Source organism: Salvelinus alpinus, chromosome 16 (assembly GCF_045679555.1).
Source record: "Salvelinus alpinus chromosome 16, SLU_Salpinus.1, whole genome shotgun sequence".
Classification (NCBI taxonomy): Eukaryota; Metazoa; Chordata; class Actinopteri; order Salmoniformes; family Salmonidae; genus Salvelinus; species Salvelinus alpinus.
The window spans coordinates 40,210,569-40,230,392 of record NC_092101.1 but is presented as its reverse complement, the minus strand read 5'-3'; the positions used below and the strand labels follow the sequence as shown (position 1 = coordinate 40,230,392).

Below are 19,824 nucleotides of genomic sequence, written 5' to 3'. Positions count from 1 at the left end.
CAAGATAAGAATACCAACATAAAGTAAATGCCTCAATAGAATATAATAAATATTTTGCATGTTTCTCGAATGCAGTTTATTCTGTATATCCTCCACCAATTTTGTGTTCTGATGTACAGTGCAACACATCAAGGTTGGCTGTAACAACATTGTCTTAAAGCCTTACTAGGAATACACTCCTTCTGCCATTAAGAAGCTGTTTATAATTGTGTGCTATGAGGGAGATGTAACTGTAGTATGATTAGCCTTTAATTCAACGTACCATGTGTTCTGTACATATGTTTGTTTCATTTTATATTTATATGGATATATTTGTTATTTCATCTGTTTGTGTTATCCAATGCACAGGATACTGAATATGAAATTGTTTAATGTGATGTACCGTACTAATGAAATGTTCTAAACGAATGCAGAATGATCCACCATGTTATGATGTGGGTTTTCTCTGAAATAAAGGAGGCGTATCAATTATGTTTGATCAATTGATTTCTATTAAATTATTTTGGTCCAAAGCAGTACGAATACAAAGTATTTATCTCCTTTAAATAACCTTAGTGGTCGTGACTGGTCTAGGAAGGATTAGAACAGGTCTACATTTCCTATTCTGTACTAGTATCACACCAACCCTCACTTTGCATATATTTCCTTTTTAGCCAAGCATTCAGATTGTCTTCTCCCAGAGGATGAAAAATGATGTAACACCTTGGCAACACACAGTATTCCAGGTAAGACCTGAGTGGGGAATTCACTGTCTACCTTGTTTTGTATTCTGAGTGGGTGACTGTGCTGTGCGGATAGAAGAGGGCAGATATAGCCTACACTACAGTACACATAGTACAACATTTTACCTACTCTCTTTGTCGTCTTTTTTTGTACTTGCAGACACTATTGTTTTGTTTAGGTTTATTGGTAATTGCTGTATTTAGGTGCTGTGGCATTGGTAATGTCTGTCTTTTGTCCTGTAGCTGATAGCCTCAACTTGCGGTGTCAGTTAAAGATGGAAATGGTCTTATGGCTATATGGGTATGCAATGAAAGACTGCAGTATTAAGAGTCAAAAAGACCAAAGCATTGTAGTAATCCACAGTGGATTAAAATGTCACACTAAATCATCACGTAACAGCGAAACACATCACACCCCCATGTCAAGCATATGCAAAATATACAGTACGATCAAGATAAGTATTTTCAAGAAGTTACGTGAAAGTCCCTGAATTCAGCTTTGGTTCTTAACTCGACACATATAACAGGCTGGTTTCTTCTTGTGTCTCCATGAAAGACATCTCCAGGAAATACCGCTCCCTCCCTGCTCAATGTCATCCACACACATCAACACAAGTTCAAGTTTATCTCAAACACTAATAATATGCACCAAATGCTAAACCTATGATAACCTCAAGTTACAACTATCTAAAAAGCTCTATCTAAAAGCTCTATCTAAAAGCTCTGATTTCATAACATCTATTTTGGATTGTTCTGTGCAAGTATTAATGATATATGATACCTCACATTGTGTTTTTCCTGAGCCTTCTACTTGTGTTTATCTATTTATGTTTCTAGGAATAAAGCAGCAGGGCAGGATTCGAGAGTAAGAGAGCGAGCCCAGTGGCCAAAACTGCTTGCAATGACATTATTTCAACCGCTTTGTCCGCTGGGAGTCTGTTTTGGAGAGGAGAGGAAGACCACTCAGGCCTCAGCAGAGGTGGGTGAGGTCGCTCTTCCTACAGCCCACCTGGTAGCACACGGTGGTCAGCATGTTGTTCAGGTCACGTCTGCTGAACTCTGACCACAGACTGGCCTTCAGGTCCTCTAGACTGATCGGACTCTTCTCCTCATTGCCAAACCTGCACATGACATCACACAACAGGAAGCTCAAGTCATAAAATCATATCACATAACGAAATATGGTATTACAGTCTGATATGAATCTGGAATGTCATACAGTCACTCATTAATAAAACAGCTTGGAAAGACAGTCAACATAAAAATTAATGTCCAAATCAAAGTTCATTTTCTCCCCCAGTCCTAATTTTGTTCAGAGGATGCGTGGGTGACTGTCCGTGCCTGATATCTTATCAGTAGTCTATGCTCAACAATGTAATTGCTGAGTAATAGTCTGTGTAGCCATTTGATTAGATGTTCAGGAGTCTTATGGCTTGGAGGTAGAAGCTGTTTAGAAGCCTCTTGGACCTAGACTTGGCGCTCCGGTACCGCTTGCCTTGTGGTAGCAGAGAGAACAGTCTATGACTAGGGTGGCTGGAGTCTTTGACAATTTTTAGGGCCTTCCTCTGACACTGCCTGGTATAGAGGTTCTAATGAGCATGGTTAATATGCTAACTGCCTGCTGTGGTTTGCCCACTGGGAACAGGCTGGCCCTGATATCATCAGCATCATAATCAGATTATAAGAGGTGGGTTCCGCTGGGTTTTAATGTTCCAGAGAACAGGACTGCATAACAGACCTCCATAACCCAGTCAGAGGAGCAACTGCCTGCCTGACACTGCATGCCTGCCTGCCTTCCTGCCTTTCTGACTGCCCGCCTGCCTTCCTTCCTGCCTGTATGCACACGCACTGAATCAGCATCACTATACATTGTTTCAGACAGATGTGATCACAGACTCAAATACATTGTCTGGTCAATTTATGTCATTTTGTTAGTCAAGTGGAATAACTCCTGACGTAAAATGTCAGGGGTGTGAATCTGAGTTGAAAGGACGATAGGCTAAATTAAGTGTAAAGAAGTTTAAGTAGGAGGATATGGAGATTGGGGGTAACAGAGAGGGTTTAAAGTAGAAGGTAGAGATGCTCAACTCACCCTCCAGCTGTTCTGGCTCGTTGAGGAGCTGTCTAAAGCGGGAGCCTCCACAGGTGTAGACGACGGCCCTGAGGAACTCTGCCACACAGCTTCACTGCCTTCACCTCCACCCTCACCTGGCTCAGACCTACCACCACACACATCAGCAGGGGCAGTAGTACTGGCAACGCACGCATCACTGATGGCTGGTTGGCTCTCTGGTGGTTGCTGTGTGTGTATCTGTGTTCGTCCCAACTGGGGTGCTCGCTTGCAAAGACCACCACAAACTGTTTCTCTGGTCTACTTTCTCCTCTTTCTTTTTTCTTTCTTTCTTTCTCTTATTCTGTTTATTGTGTTTCTCTCTCTCTCTCTCTCTCTCTCTCTCTCTCTCTCTCTCTCTCTCTCTCTCTCTCTCTCTCTCTCTCTCTCTCTCTCTCTCTCTCTCCCCTTCTGCTCTTTCTCTCTCGCTCTTGCTGAGGCAGTAACACAGTGGACTGGTCTCTGGTTCAAGGCGTGCATCTTCCTCCTATATATACCTTTCAACTCACCTGTTGAAGAGTCAATCAATCTCTCCCTCCCTCCCCTATACCACCCTCCATTCTGTCCCCACCTCATCTACCCCATCTCTCTCTCTATCTCCCCTATACCCCCCCTATTCCGTCCCCACCTCATCTACCCCATCTCTCTCTCTCGCTTTTTTTTCACCTCTGGGTGGAGGTGAAGTCCAGCACGGGAGTGAACAGGTCCTTCCGCCACAGCTGGATCTAATTCTAATACAAATCATCTGTGTGACACATCAGTGCCATCAAATCCAATTTTATTTGTCACATGCGCCGAATACAACAGAAATACAGAGAAATGCTTACTTACAAGCCCTTAACCAACAATGCAGTTTTAAGAAAATAGAGGAAAATATTTACTAAATAAAATAAAGTAAACATTTTAATAAATAAAAAGTTCAACAATAAAATAACAATAACGAGGCTTTATACAGGGGGTACCGGTACCGAGTCAATGTGCGGGGGTACGGGTTAGTCGAGGTAATTTGTACATGTAAGTAGGGGTAAAGTGACTATGCATCATTCTCATTTTAGTGTTCTTTCTAATGTGAAATTACATCATGGCATGACATGTTTCCTCACGGGTAGTTTCCTCATTAGCTGATGGAAAACATGCTCATTATATTGTTTTGATGAAAGGATATGGCTACACACTTTCACAATATCTAATTAGGCAAATTCAAGTTCCTCTCAGAAGAATCCACCAATTACCTAATCAGGCTAATCAATGAGGTGCTTTGTTAACTGATTACATCCTGACCTACCGGGCAAACCCCTAGACCCGGTGGTTCTTCAGGACAAGGTTTGGAGACAACCTGCCTGAGTCTGTTTTGCCAGGTCTCCCTTGGGAAATAGGTCTTCTCACCTCAATGGGACTTCCTGTGTAATTTAAATAAAGATGAAAAAGAATAAAAGTTCAGTATTCTGATTTGATGCAGACCCCTAAATGGGAAACAAGGGTAGAGATCTAGAGAACAGATACTCAGAGAGATAGCAGTCGTAATGGTATATATGATCTGTTTACTGTCATGTGACTCCTGTCAGATGTCCACTTTACCAGGTTTTTCTGCCCATTTGCTCCTGAAGCAGTCCGTTTTAGCCTTTTTACCCAAATAACAATGACGGTTAACACCTACTTTCAAATGTCAGGCAAAGCCCTTGACTACATAATGACAGCCATTAGCGGAGTTATGGGAGGCTGAGTGTGTGTTTGTGTGTCTGGATCTCGATGCCACAGAAGCTCTTTAGACAGGCTACACGCTTAATACACATGAACACACTCATATACACACACAGCACTGCAGACTGCAGATTAACAGCATGCTTGAAAACACAGTGCTCTCCATACAGTACACACACAATTACTATCATACAAAACAGGGACGTTGCTGTGGCGATGAGGGCAGGACAGCCAAAGATGCAGGTTTGGGAAGATGAAAAAGAGATGCATGGCATTTCAGCTTTCTGCAAAACGTATCCTTGGGATGCGTTTCGTTTGTGTGTGTCACTCAGAGATCCTCCATTGCTCTTCATCAAAACAAGCTCAAAGACATCTTTCTTTATGACTGGGTCAACAAGATCAGCAGCTACATAGAATCAGGCAGAACCTCCTTTGAAATGGATGAAATCAATTCCAGATATTTCAGCTATTATTCAAGACTGGAACTGGGGAAACTGGGCATTAGGCCAGATGAAAATAAACACAAGACAAAGAGAAATGTTTATCTAGATGTTGATCTAAACTTTGAGAGACAGTGAGTGACAAGCAGAGACGAGACATGTTTTATGGTAATGAAAAATGATCATGTTCTTTTTCTCAATATAAAAACAGACAAAGATGCAGTCCCTGGAGACCAAACATTATGGCGACAGACAGCCGATGATGACATAGTGGATGAGGCAGGCTTTAGGGGATACAGCCCACTCACAGCTGACTGGCCAGGGTGGAGCCGATGATGTCCTCTAACGCATCCACCTAAGGGGACAGAGATGAGACAAGATATTTTACCCTCTGTCTGTTTGCTCAGGGAGATAAAAACAGTTAACCAGCCACCCACAGACTGAGGAAATTATGCCTTAATCTGGGCTGAAATTGTCTTTAAATGGTCTGTAGTAATCAAACTGAATTTACACAGAGAACAGTTTGTATGTAAGGCAAAGCACTGAGTGGTTATGATGTGACATACAGTATGTCTTACAGAACAGTGCATACCGCAAAAAGATGAGTCACTAAGAACAGCGATTAAGCATTCTGATCAGAAGGTGTATGCAACAGACCCTTTCTATGCAAGGCAGTTGGCTTATATTCAAACCGGAAAGATACCACACTAATCAAGGGGTCTCCAAACCTTTCTAGCACGAGAGCTTGTTTTAGAAAACGAAACATGTTGCAAACCACTCTTTTTTTATTAAGCTTTGAAACAGTCACATTATTCTTTTCTACACTGCAACTCATCCCCAGCTCCTTGGTATGCAAGAGATGCGTTTTCTGTAAATAAACCTGGTAAAATTAGGGGTGTTGAACATTCGTCATTGGCTTTGATACTCTGATTGGTTAGAGATGACCCAATCATTGATGACTTTGTTTTGTACAACACCCCTAATTTTGATGTCACCATAAAGACTTCAACGATGGCAGTCTCAGACTGAAGTATGTAGCGAACGATAGAGCAGCGGAAGAATTCAGTTTGAGTCGCAGGCAAACAGACAAGGGCAATATTGCTGGAAATTAATTGGCAGATGTGTTACGTTTGGCTTTTTAAACCAATAGTGGCTAACCAGGGGTGGGATAATGTAAGTGTGGCTTTGATTGGATAGTAGCCGTGAGCTTTATGGTTTTGACAGTTTGCAAGGAAGAAACAAGAAAATGCATGTACTTTCATAATTGCTTGGCGAGCTACTCATAGGTGGGCTGCGCACTACTGGTAGCTTGCGATCGACCTGTTGGAGACCCCTGCCTCACCTGTGTTCCCTCTCCTACGGTGAGGTTCTTGAGCTGGTAGACGCTGACCTGTCCGTCACTGTCCCCCACTAGGATACAGTCTGTCTCAGTAGCAAACAGCAGGGAGGTCAGCTTCACCCCGGGACTGGCCAGGCTCACTATGGTGGGGTCCAGGCTTGGGAGAGGGACAAGGGCATGGTGGAAATGCTGTCTATTGTTTATTCACAGGCCAAGCTCAGAATAAAGAGTTGAGCTTTATTATTGCAGCTTCATATTTCTGGAAATGCATTAAGAGAAGAAACTACAATATATAGAAATGGAGAGAAAGAGAGAGTGAAATCAATTTATTAAGAGAGAGAGTAATAGAAAATGAAAGAGACAGACAAAGATAGACTACTCACATGCTGGCTCCCAGGTCCCAGATCTCCACGCGTCCCTCGTTGACGGCCCCAAACACGGTGGCACACTTGGGGGACCACATGACATCATAGACGGCACTCTGGGTCGAGGTGAAGCCCAGCACGGGAGTGAACAGGTCCTGCCGCCACAGCTGGATCGTCCAATCAGAGGAGCAGCTCAGGAAGACATCTGAGCAGAACGGAGACCATGTGATCCGGTACAGAGGGCCCTGAGAGCAAGGAGAGGTTAGAGCTAGGGTTAGCATCAGAGTTGAGGCTAGGGTTAGGGTTGAACATGGATGTGGACATGAAGCTAGGGTTAGCATCAGAGTTGAGGCTAGGGTTAGGGTTGAACATGGATGTGGACATGAAGCTAGGGTTAGCATCAGAGTTGAGGCTAGTGTTAGGGTTGAACATGGATATGGACATGAAGCTAGGGTTAGCATCAGAGTTGAGGCTAGTGTTAGGGTTGAACATGGATATGGACATGAAGCTAGGGTTAGCATCAGAGTTGAGGCTAGTGTTAGGGTTGAACATGGATGTGGACATGAAGCTAGGGTTAGCGTCAGAGTTGAGGCTAGGGTTAGGGTTGAACATGACGCTAGTGTTAGGGTCAGAGTTGAGGCTAGGGTTAGGGTTGAACCTGGATGTGGACATGAAGCTAGGGTTAAGGTTGTTTACGCTAGGGTTAGGGCTCAACCAGATGTGGACATGAAGTTAGGGTTAGGGTTGAACAGGGATTTGGACATGAGTCTAGGGTTAGGGTGGTGGTAGAGGCTAGTGTTAGGGTTGAACAGGGATGCAGACATGAAGCTAGGTTAGGGAATGAATGAATGGCATTGTATTATTCAGTCCAGCAGAGAGCATCTGTACGTCCTGAAGGATCTGTTAATACTTTGTGTGCTATGTAGGTCTCCAGGAACTGTTCGTTATAGGAACAGGAACACTTGTGGATGTGGCCCTCTTCTGTACCAGCAAGGTAGATGTTGGAGTCCTAAAAACACAGGAATAAGTAACTAAAACAACGCATGTGTAACTATCCTTTATGGAAACTTAAGAACACTCTGGTCGCTCACCGTGGGATGGAAGTCAAAACATAGCCCCGGTGCCTGCCGTGATATGAGTGCCTCGCTCTTCTTCTCTTTGTCTCCAACCTGCTTCTTGGCTTTCTCATTCCTCGTCCTCTTCAGCTTCATCAGGTCTGTGGAGGTATGGGTTAGAGCACATACAATTGAAGTCAGAAGTTTACATACACCTGAGCCAAATACATTTAAACTCAGTTTTTCACAATTCCTAACATTTAATCATAGTAAAAATTGTCTTGGGTCAGTTAGGATCACCACTTTATTTTAAGAATGTGAAATGTTAGAATAATAGTAGAGAGAATGATTTATTTAAGCTTTTTCATCTTTCATCACATTCCCAGTGGGTCAGAAGTTTACTCAGTTTTTGGTAGCGTTGCCTTTAAATTGTTTAACTTGGGTCAAACGTTTCGGGTAGCCTTCCACAAGCTTCCCACAATAAGTTGGGTGAATTTTGGCCCATTCCTCCTGACAGAGCTGGTGTAACTGAGTCAGGTTTGTTGGATCCTTTTTCAGTTCTACCCACACATTTTCTATAGGATTGAGGTCAGGGCTTTGTGATGGCCACTCTAATACCTTGACTTTGTTGTCCTTAAGCCATTTTGCCACAACTTTGGAAGTATGCTTGGGGTCATTGTCCATTTGGAAGACCCATTTGCGACCAAGCTTTAACTTCTTGACTGATGTCTTGAGATGTTGCTTCAATATATCCACATAATTTTCCTTCCTGGTGATGCCATCGATTTTGTGAAGTGCACCAGTCCCTCCTGCAGCAAAGCACCCCCACAATATGATGCTGCCAGTTGCAAACCGTAGTCTGGCTTTTTTGTGGCGGTTTTGGAGCAGTGGCTTCTTCCTTACTGAGCAGCCTTTCAGGTTATGTCGATATAGGACTCGTTTTTACTGTGGCTATAGATGCTTTTGTACCTGTTTCCTCCAGCATCTTCACAAGGTCCTTTGCTGTTGTTCTGGGATTGATTTGCACTTTTCGCACCAAAGGACGTTCATCTCTAGGAGACAGAACGCGTCTCTTTCCTGAGCGGTATGACAGCTGTGTGGTCCCATGGTGTTTATACTTGCGTACTATTGTTTGTACAGATGAACGTGGTACCTTCAGGCATTTGGAAATTAATCCCAAGGATGAACCAGACTACAATTTTCTTCTGAGGTCTTGGCTGATTTCTTTTGATTTTCCCATGATGTCAAGCAAAGAGGCACTGAGTTTGAAGGTAGGCCTTGAAATACATCCACGTGTAAAACTCCAATTGACTCAAATGATGTCAATTAGCCTATCAGAAGCTTCTAAAGCCATGACATAATTTTCTGGAATTTTCCAAGCTGTTTAAAGGCACAGTTAACTTAGTGTATGTAAACTTCTGACCTACTGGAATTGTGATGCAGTGAATGATAAGTGAAACAATCTGTCTGTAAACAATTGTTGGAAAAATTACTTGCGTCATGCACAAAGTAGATGTCCTAACCGACTTGCCAAAACTATAGTTTGTAAACAAAAAATGTGTGTAGTGGTTGAAAAACGAGTTTTAATGACACCAACCTAAGTGTATGTAAACTTCCGACTTCAACTGTAACTGTTACGCTTATGACTGGAAGGTTATGGGGGAAAAGTCTGTAAGTGTTGTCTGCTGACTAGAAGGTTATGGGGGGAAATGTCTGCTGACTGGAAGGTTATGGGGGGAAATGTCTGGTGACTGGAAGGTTATGGGGGGAAATGTCTGCTGACTGGAAGGTTATGGGGGGAAATGTCTGCTGACTGGAAGGTTATGGAGGGAAATGTCTGCTGACTGGAAGGTTATGGGGGGAAATGTCTGCTGACTGGAAGGTTATGGGGGGAAATGTCTGCTGACTGGAAGGTTATGGGGGGAAATGTCTGCTGACTGGAAGGTTATGGGGGGAAATGTCTGCTGACTGGAAGGTTATGGGGGGAAATGTCTGCTGACTGGAAGGTTATGGGGGGAAATGTCTGGTGACTGGAAGGTTATGGGGGGAAATGTCTGCTGACTGGAAGGTTATGGGGGGAAATGTCTGCTGACTGGAAGGTTATGGGGGAAAATGTCTGCTAACTGGAAGGTTATGGGGGGAAATGTCTGCTGACTGGAAGGTTATTGGGGGGAAATGTCTGCTGACTGGAAGGTTATTGGGGGGAAATGTCTGCTGACTGGAAGGTTATGGGGGGAAATGTCTGCAATATTTGTCTGAAAAAGTATCTACAAAAATATTAAGTATTTTAGAGGGTGGATACTTGGAGGGGGCATACTAATAGAAAGGTTTCCCAAAACTTTCAGAGATTGAGGTAAAACTGGACCTATGCAGTCGAGGCCTTTCCGCAGGAACCACTTGCTGATCCTGCCGTCTGCAGACACAGAGATGAGTGTCTCTCCCTTGTCCTCCCCTGAGGCACCCCTCTCATGGTCGATCCACCTTACCTGCCACACAGGGCTTGTGTGCTTGTGGGCACAGTCACTACACACACACACACACACACACACACACACACACACACACACACACACACACACACACACACACACACACACACACACACACACACACACACACACACATGTTGAGGTTTTCCTAGATGCAGTCACTACGCAGCTTTCCTGTAGCTCTCACAGATGTAATTTCTACCAGCTTTGTTACATGTCTGTGTGAGATCAGTAGATATTCCAGTGTCCAATGGAAATTACAAATAGTAGACAGTCTGTGACATCACAGCCCAGCTAGTCAGTCATAACAACAATAGACAGATGTTGAGTAACGGGGAGAAATGCACAGGAGATACTGTAAAAACAGTAGATATTTGGTGGAAATGCGTCACTCTATTGAATTCACACAAATATATTGCGCTAGTATCTGAGGAACGATGGAACAGCTTGTTAAAAGGCTTGTTATGTGTTTTTGTTGGCTGGCTGGCCTTCCGTTGTTTCCTCTGCATCACGGTAACCATCTCCCTTTCAGTGTAGGTTTCCTGTTGTTTTATTCTTTAAACATAGTCCTTGACATGACCGACTGTGCAATACGTGCATTTCCAAATGAACATGAAAAAGTCTCATTTTGAAATAAGAAATCAAATGTTTTTAAATAAGACTTATCCTTGTCTCCACCATTAATGTTTCCAATATTGTTCATCACCTCAATCTTTTGTGATTATCAAAAGTTTATACATTACAATTGCTATTATTTTAAATTATAAACGGAACATAGACCTACTCCACTGACTAATTATAAAGGTAAAGCAGAAATGTTTGTGACTGTGGGCTATGCTTTGTAAACCATATAGTGGTACCCAATTACATACAGCCATGGGTTGATTTTTCCTTGAGAAGATGGTCGGGGAGTCAAAACATAGTTATAAATAATTTGTACACTGCAAATTGACCGCAAGAATCCCAAACAGATATGGTATTTGACAAAATCATGATAACATTGGGATACGATCACATATCCCTCTGTATTTATGCGTATGAATACCTGTGAGCAGATTTCCTAAATTAAAATCATGTGCAAGCTAATTTCCTGGTAATATTACAGTATTTTATCTCCAAGAACAAAAATTATAACATTTATTTTCTTAATTTTCTTTTGCTCAGAAAACTTGGTGGGGAACCCTGTCATATAGCCTGTTTGTCTGCCAGTATACAGTGCCACCTGGTGTCTATGAGAAATAAGACACATGTAGATTTGGTTGTCTCTCTCTCTCTTTCTCTCTGAGGAGACACATACCCACCTGCTGTCAATGACGGGTGTCTTCTCTCTGCTCTCGACGTTGTAGGTGGCTATGCTGCCATCATGCATCCCCACTGCTAGCTGGCTGGCATTGCTTGCCGAAAAGTCCAAAGTAGTCACTCCACTCTCACAGGTAAAGACCCTCTCAGGCCACTGTAGATACAAAATACAAAAGTCATTAGCTTAGTCACTAGAGAACTATTCTCTAACCTGGCACTGGTACAGTAGCCTGGTTTCAGATCTGTTTGTGCTGCCTTGCCAAATGTTTGGCATGATAAAGTCCATAGGAGTATACAGCACACATAGATCTGGGACCAGGCTATATGTACAGCACAATTTCAGAAACTAATGGTATGAACTGAAATTCAGAACAAAACAGAAATGCGAGAAGTGTCAGTTACCGTGGGGTTCTTCAGAGACCAGCAGCAGATCAGGCCTGATTTCTGGTCTTTGAAGTCAAACTGTCCATACCCCACTGCAAGAAGGTCCTGGAGAAGGAAATAACAAGGAGAGAGAGAGTTTATTTGTTAAAATAATATTACGCACATCAAAAGACAAATAAATAAGTGAATAAAGATAGAATCATACTGGGTTCCTCTTGTTCCAGGCCATACTGCTGACGTTGTGTCCTGAAGTCAGCTCACAGCTGAAGGACCAGAGGCGCTCCAGGGCCGGGGTCAGAGTGCTCTCCTCATCCAGGGAACTCTCCTCTCTCCTGCTCACCACCGTGGGCACAACCTTGGGCACACTGTCAGGATCTGGAACATCCAACAAACATGGTTGTTTTTAAGAAATAAGGCATTCAATATGTAACATTACTAAATATCAATTCAAGTTGATAAACATATGATCCGAACCTGATGAAGACCTAAAGGTTAAAACGTTGCGGCTAATAAACCACATGGGGACATAGATTACAGTGTACTGTTTGCCTGCAAACATCACCAAAAAAAACACCACCCACTGGGCAAAAACTGGTTGAATCAACGTTGTTTCCACATCATTAAAAATATATATATGTTATGTAATGATGTTGAATCAAAGTGGAAAACTGATTGGATTTGCATAAAGTCCTCAACTTAACCTAAATCCAAATGTCATGGTGTTGATTTCACGTTGAATTCACGTTAGTTGACAACTCAACCAAATGTAAATAAAAAATAGACGTTGAACTGACGTCTGTGCCCAGTGGGTAGAGACGCATGCATCAGTAATAACCATACCTTCCAATGTGGGGAGCTGTCTGTATGCAGCCAGCTTCGGCTGGTAGATGTTCTCTAGAATGATCCTTTCCATCACGAACAGATCCTGCTGGAACTTCTCTGACTGCAGAATCAGTTCCGGGTCCGGTTCATCTTCAGACGGAACCACGAAAGGCTCCATCTCGATCCGCGAGCTAGAGGCACTCGCTGGAATAGAAAGACGCCTGTTAATATCACACATCATCATGAAATAAACTGTAAATAAATAAGAAATTCTAGAACTGCTGCAGGATCATAACCATAAAGATCCCTTTGTCCTCTAATATGGTTATATTCTATTAATGACAGTGTTACTGTACCTATGCTAGTGGTGCTGATGACAGACATGGTTCTCTCGGGAGCTCTGGTGGGGTCCAGTCTGTGGTTGGAGACAATCTCTGGGACGCTGGCCTTGTCTGTGTCTGGGGACAAGGCAGCCTCCCCCAGCCCTGCGCTGCGGAATGAGTCATACATATCCCAGGTGGTGGCTGTGGTGGCTATAAAGGAGACAATTGCTATTTGTAACAACAGGCATAGAGACCAGAGAACCACTGGGCACACACTGGTTGAATCAATGTTGTTTCCACGAAAATGACGTTGAACCAACGTGGAATAGAAGTTGAATTGACATCAGTGCACAGTGGGGGGTGCTTAACCAACGAACGTCTGACTGAGGAGGCTGTGCTTGGGTGATAGCCGTTGTGTGAGAGGTGAGATAAGAACAACAGACAAGAATGCTCTCATATCTCATAGCAAGGATGAAATGCATCCTAACCTGAATCCACCATGGTGATGGCCTCACTCTGGACCTCCTTGGTCTTGGGAGCTCCGTTGAACGTCTGCATGGAACGCTCCACGTACTTATCATTCCCCATTCTGTTTTTACACAGCTCCATGTACAGATTATTTCTCTCTCTTCCGACAGAGGGTGATTGACAGAACACAAGTTGCATTAAAATGTATATAAACTACATAGCAAGCAAGGAACTGCATTATGAGGTACTGAGGCCTGAGCCTGGAATCTACATAATTTGGATCTACATATGAGCTATTTCATTCTGAATCTGGAAAAAGTGATTGTTTACTTGACAGATTCAGCTTCCTCAGAGTCCACAGACACAGAGACGGCTGGCATGTGCAGTAGCCAGAGGGTCTCTGACTCGATGAGGTACCGATCCACCACGTCGTCCAACATCTCCTCCTTTATCAACTCTTTCACCTCTTCCCTCCTCACCTGGACATCTGACAGGACAGAAATATACATCAACAACATAAATAAAAGCATCCAGGTTATAAAAATGGTACATTTTGGGGTAACTTTGCATCCCGGTATTCTCAGATGACATATACTTGCAATCAAGTTGCAATACAACTGCTGTCAGATTACACAATTAATGTTTTGTCATCATAGTGATATAGCTGCCATGGCAGCAGCATACTCCTGTAACATCATCAGTAAATGAAAGGAGAGTTAAATGATTGTCAACCTGAGAGACTGATGGAGATGTCCCTTTTGGAGGATGGGTCCTCAATCTCTTCATTCATCGACTCCATCGTGGACTGGCTCCCTCTGGACACTGTGCTGCTTCCAAACACTGACCTGACATACGACAGGCAGCATTACTCTGTCATAATCATATTACTTAAAAATGTTTACAAGAGAACTAGAGTGTGAGATTAAGGTACTGAAAGCAAAGCAGTACATAGTCCAATGACCATAAAGTTATGCACATTGTCTTCTAAATAATGTTGCTTTTAAAAAGTGAATATTCTGAGAGTGTGTTACCTGGTAAAGGGCCCGGCGAAGCTAGCGTTGGTTGTTGTCTGGTATGCCGTAGAGTAGAAGTCTGACATGGTGCCACCAGAGGTGTCACTGGCAAAGATCTTGCTGTGTTTCGACATCACTGCTGCAGGGTCCGGCTGGTAGAGAGGCTGTGGGGTGACGTCCTTGCCATTTTCATCAAAGACCTGTGAGAGGGATGTAACTTTTTAACTGATGCACAGTAATTGTTATTGCAATGTCAAATCAAATCAAAATGTATTGGTCGCATACACAGATTTGTAGGTGCAGTGAAACGCTTGTGTTTATACTATCTCCAACAGTGCAGTAATACCTAGCAATAAAATAAATCTATACACACATAATCCAGAAGAAAGTGGGTGAAACATAATGTAAACATAAAGTGACCAGTGTTCAATGACTCTATGTACATAGGGCAGCAGTCTCTAAGGTGCAGGTAGAGAAACGGGTGGTAGCTGGCTAGAACAGTGTCTAAGGTTCAGGGCAGGGTACTGGGTGGAGGCCGGCTAGGGATAACTGCAAACCAGTATGGCCTGAAGATAGAAGCTGTTTAGCAGTCTCTCGGTCCCAGCTATGATTTGAGAACAAGGCTACCTAAATTCTATCAGCATATTGGTTGCACGACACGCAGGGCTAATACTCCCGACAACTGCTACTCTAACTTCCGCGATGCATACAAAGCCCTCTCCCGCCCTCCCTTCGGCAAATCCGACCGTCTTATAGGCAGAAACTCAAACAGGATGTACCTGTGACGAGAACAATTCATCGCTAGTCTGACCAATCGGAAGCCACGCTTCAAGATTGTTTTGATCACGCGGACTGGAAGATGTTCCGGTCAGCCTCAGAGAACAACTTTGACCTATACGCTGACTTGGAGAACAACTTTGACCTATACGCTGACTCGGAGAACAACTTTGACCTATACGCTGACTCGGAGAACAACTTTGACCTATACGCTGACTCGTGAGTGCGTTTATAAAGAAGTGCATTGGAGATGTTGTACCCCCTGTGACTATTAAAACCTACCCTAACCAGAAACCGTGGACGGATGGCGGCATTCGCGCAAAACTGAAAGCGCGATCCACCGCATTTAACCATGGAAAGAAGTCTGGAAATATGGCTGAATATAAACAGCGTAGTTATTCCATCCGCAAGGCAATCAAACAAGCGAAATGCCGGTACAGGGACGAGGTGGAGTCGCAATTCAATGGCTCAGACACGAGACGTATGTGGCGGGGTCTGCAGGAAATCACGGACTACAAAAACAGCCACGTCACGGACACCGACGTCACGCTTCCAGACAAACTAAACACCTTCTTTGCCTGCTTTGAGGATAATACAGTGCCACCGTCGCTGCTCGCTAACAAAGACTGCACCCCCCCTCTCTCCTTCTCCATGACTGACGTGAGTAAAACATTTAAACATGTTAACCCTCGCAAAGCTGCGGGCCCAGATGCATCCCTTGACTGTTGTTCCCACATGTTTCAAGATGGCTATCTACCATTGTTCCTGTACCCAAGAAGGCAAAGATAACGGAACTAAATGACTACCCGTACAGGGACAGTCATTTAGCACTCACTTTTGTTATCAAGAAGTGCTTTGAGAGACTAGTCAAGGATCATATCACCTCCACCTTACCAGCCACCTTAGACCCACTTCAGTTTGCAAACCGCCCCAAAGGGTTCACAGATGACGCAATCACCATCACACTGCACACTGCCTTATCCCATCTGGACAAAAATAATACCTATGTAAGAATGCTGTTCATTGACTACAGCTCAGCATTCAACACCATAGTACCCTCCAAGCTCATCATCAAGCTGGAGGCCCTGGGTCTCAACCCCGCCCTGTGCAACTGGGTCCTGGACTTTCTGATGGGCCGCCCCCAGGTGGTGAAGGTAGGAAACAACATCTCCACTTTGCTGACCCTCAACACTGCGGCCCCACAAGGGTGTGTGCTCAGCCCTTTCCTGTACTCCCTGTTCACCCACGACTGCGTGGCCATGCACGCCTCCAACTCAATCATCAAGTTTGGAGACGACACAACAGTAGTGGGCTTGATCACCAACAACGACGAGACAGCCTACAGGGAGGAGGTGAGGGCACTCAGAGTGTGGCGTCAGGAAAACAACCTCTCACTCAACGTCAACAAAACAAAGGAGATGATCGTGGACTTCAGGAAACAGCAGAGGGAGCACCCCTCTATCCACATCGAAGGGACAGCAGTGGAGAAGGTGGAAAGTTTTAAGTTCCTGGGCGTACACATCACAGACAAACTGAAATGGTCCACCCACACAGACAGTGTGGTGAAGAAGGCGCAACAGTGACTCTTCAACCTCAGGAGGCTGAAGAAATTTGGCTTGTCACCTAAAACCCTGACAAACTTTTACAGATGCACAATCGAGAGCATACTGTCTGTCTGTATCACAGCCTGGTACAGCAACTGCACCACCCTCAAACGCAAGGCTCTCCAGAGGGTGGTGCAGTCTGCACAACAAATCACCGGGGGCAAACTACCTGCCCTCCATAACACCTACAGCACCCAATGTCACAGGAAGGCCAAAAAGATCATCAAGGACAACATCCACCCGAGCCATTGCCTGTTCACACCGCTATCATCCAGAAGGTGAGGTCAATACAGGTGCATCAAAGCTGGGACCGAGAGATTGAAAAACAGCTTCTATGTCAAGGCCATCAAACCGTTAAACAGCAATCACTAACTCAGAGAGGCTGCTGCCTACATTGAGACCCAATCCCTAGACACTTTAATAAATGGATCACTAGTCACTTTAAACAATGCCACTTTAAATAATGCCACTTTAATAATGTTTACATATCTTACATTACTCATATCACATGTATATACTGTATTTAAACAATGCCACTTAATATAATGTATATGTATATACTGTACTCTATATCATCTACTGCATCTTGCCATCTTTATGTAATACATGTATCACTAGCCACTTTAAACTATGCACTTTTATGTTTACATACCCTACATTACTCATCTCATATGTATATACTGTACTCGATACCATCTACTGCATCTTGCCTATGCTGTTCTGTACCATCACTCATTCATATATCTTTATGTACATATTCTTTATCCCTTTACACTTGTGTGTATAAGGTAGTAGTTGTGGAATTGTTAGGTTAGATTACTTGTTGGTTATTACTGCATTGTCGGAACTAGAAGCACAAGCATTTCGCTACACTCGCATTAACATCTGCTAACCATGTGTATGTGACAAATAAAATTTTATTTTTTATACCATCTATTGCACCTTACCTATGCCGCTCGGCCATCGCTCATCCATATACTTATATGTACATATTCTCATTCACCCCTTTAGATTTGTGTGTATTAGGTAGTTGTTGGGGAATTGTTAGATTACTTGTTATTACTTGATTACTAGATATTACTGCACTGTCGGAACTAGAAGCACAAGCATTTCGCTACAGTCGCATTAACATCTGCTAACCATGTGTATGTGACCAATAAAATTAGATTTGATGATACACCTATACTGTCTCCGGCTTCTAGATGGTAGCGGGGTGAACAGGCCGTGGCTCGGGAGGCTGAGGTCCATGATGATCTTCTTGGCCTTCCTGTGACACCGGGTGCTGTAGATGTGGGGCTCCTGAGTGGCACAGCGGTCTAAGGCACTGCATCTCAGTGCTAGAGGCGTCACTACGGACCCTGGTTCGATTCCAGGCTATATCCCAAACGGACGTAATTCGGGTTAGGCTTTGGCTGGGGTAGGCCGTGATTGTAAATAAGAATTTGTTCTTAACTGACATGCCTAGTTAAATAAAGGTTAAATAAAATTTAAATAAATGTCCTGGAGGGCAGGCAGTGTGCCCCTGGTGATGCATTGGGCTGACCGCACCAACCTCTGGAGAGCCCTGGGGTTGTGGACGGTGCAATTGCCATACTGGACGGTGCAATTGCAATACCAGGCGGTGATACAGCCTGACCAAATGCTGTCAATAGTGCATCTGCAGAAGTTAGTGAGGGTCTTAGGGGCCAAGCCAAATTTCTTCAGCCTCCTGAGGCACTGTTGCACCTACTTCACCACGCCGTCTGTGTGAAGGTACCTTGTCAGGTTGTCAGTGATGTGCACGCCGAGGAACTTCTGACCTCCACTGCGGCCCCACGATCAGCTCCTTAGTTTTATTGACATTGAGGGAGAGGTTATTTTGCAGCCACCACTCCAGGGCTCTCACCTCCTCCCTGTAGGCGGTCTCATCATTGTTGGTAATCAGCAAACTTGACAATTGAGTTGGAGACATGCACAGCAACGCAGTCATGGGTGAACAGGGAGTACAGGAGGATGCTGAGCCTGCAATGTATCAAAGAAGACGTGTCAATAAAGGGCTGTACCTGAACTGTGTGTTTTGGTGTTTGAACAGAGCTTTTATCCAAGATTTTACTGTCAGCAGCCAAACTGAAACTTTTCCGGCTCACTGAGGCATTGATACTCCGAGCATATGTTGAGCTGTGGTTGACCCGGAGTACCCCTGATGTTGAGACATTCATTACCCGGGAAGATCTGAAAGACAGTAAAGGCATTTTGTCTACTGGTCAGAACACATCAAGTTAGACCCTATCTACTAGCTTAAATTGTAAAAAATGAATAAATAAATGAGATCACACTGATTTATTACACAGTAACGTGATTTAATAGGGCAAGGGATATGGTGAAATGACAGGGTGTTAAATGCCTTGGAGAGCATTGCCTAGATGTAAAAGTGCTGATAACAGTCTACATACAGTAGCTAGCAAGCATCACCTGCCATTGCCATTAGCATGTTAGCTTACTAGTTAGCTTTTAGGGTAACTAGCTAGCTAGCAACTTACGGTGTAACTTTCAGAGTGGGTTTCTTCAGTTTTGCTCTGGTGGTGGACATTTTTGGTGGTCTTATGTCGTCGTTAGTACAAAGGCAATAGTGGTGTTTACTAATTGGTTTATGACTTCGTTACATATTCGAGGCAGCAATAACGCTAGCTGAACTAACTTCACGCTTCACAGTTTCTTGTTTCATATTACTATAGCAACATGCTCCTCCCATAAGACGGATAAGATTATGATTGGTCAGGACAAATTAAGAACGACCCCAGTTCGTGTATAGATCCACGTTTTTGGGACTCTGTTGTCTGCTTTTCTGGACAGTGCTTGTCCATAACATAAATGCATCCGTTTTGAAAATATCATTTTGGATTTTTTTTTAAATGAAGACGTTTTAGCTAGCTA

General features: G+C 43.7%; 2 protein-coding genes across 2 annotated transcripts; both read right to left on the bottom strand.

Annotated features, from left to right (window-relative positions):
• Positions 1–1,684: 1,684 nt before the first annotated feature.
• On the bottom strand, positions 1,685–2,990 carry insl5a (insulin-like 5a). Its single transcript, XM_071346734.1, is given in 3 exon segments — positions 1,685–1,843; positions 2,811–2,894; positions 2,896–2,990. Coding segments are annotated over 3 exon segments (330 nt in total). The 3' UTR covers positions 1,685–1,692.
• Positions 2,991–5,134: 2,144 nt separating this feature from the next.
• On the bottom strand, positions 5,135–19,598 carry dnai4 (dynein axonemal intermediate chain 4). Its single transcript, XM_071346204.1, has 17 exons — positions 19,431–19,598; positions 18,954–19,122; positions 14,549–14,730; positions 14,250–14,362; positions 13,848–14,004; positions 13,538–13,677; positions 13,083–13,259; positions 12,745–12,930; positions 12,110–12,279; positions 11,923–12,009; positions 11,523–11,674; positions 10,098–10,255; positions 7,769–7,893; positions 7,588–7,686; positions 6,696–6,922; positions 6,316–6,469; positions 5,135–5,328 (listed from the first exon to the last, which is right to left on the bottom strand). Exons 1-17 carry the CDS (start codon positions 19,478–19,480, stop codon positions 5,278–5,280), a joined length of 2,397 nt encoding a protein of 798 aa, XP_071202305.1. The 5' UTR covers positions 19,481–19,598; the 3' UTR covers positions 5,135–5,277.
• Between the last annotated feature and the right edge of the window lie 226 nt (positions 19,599–19,824).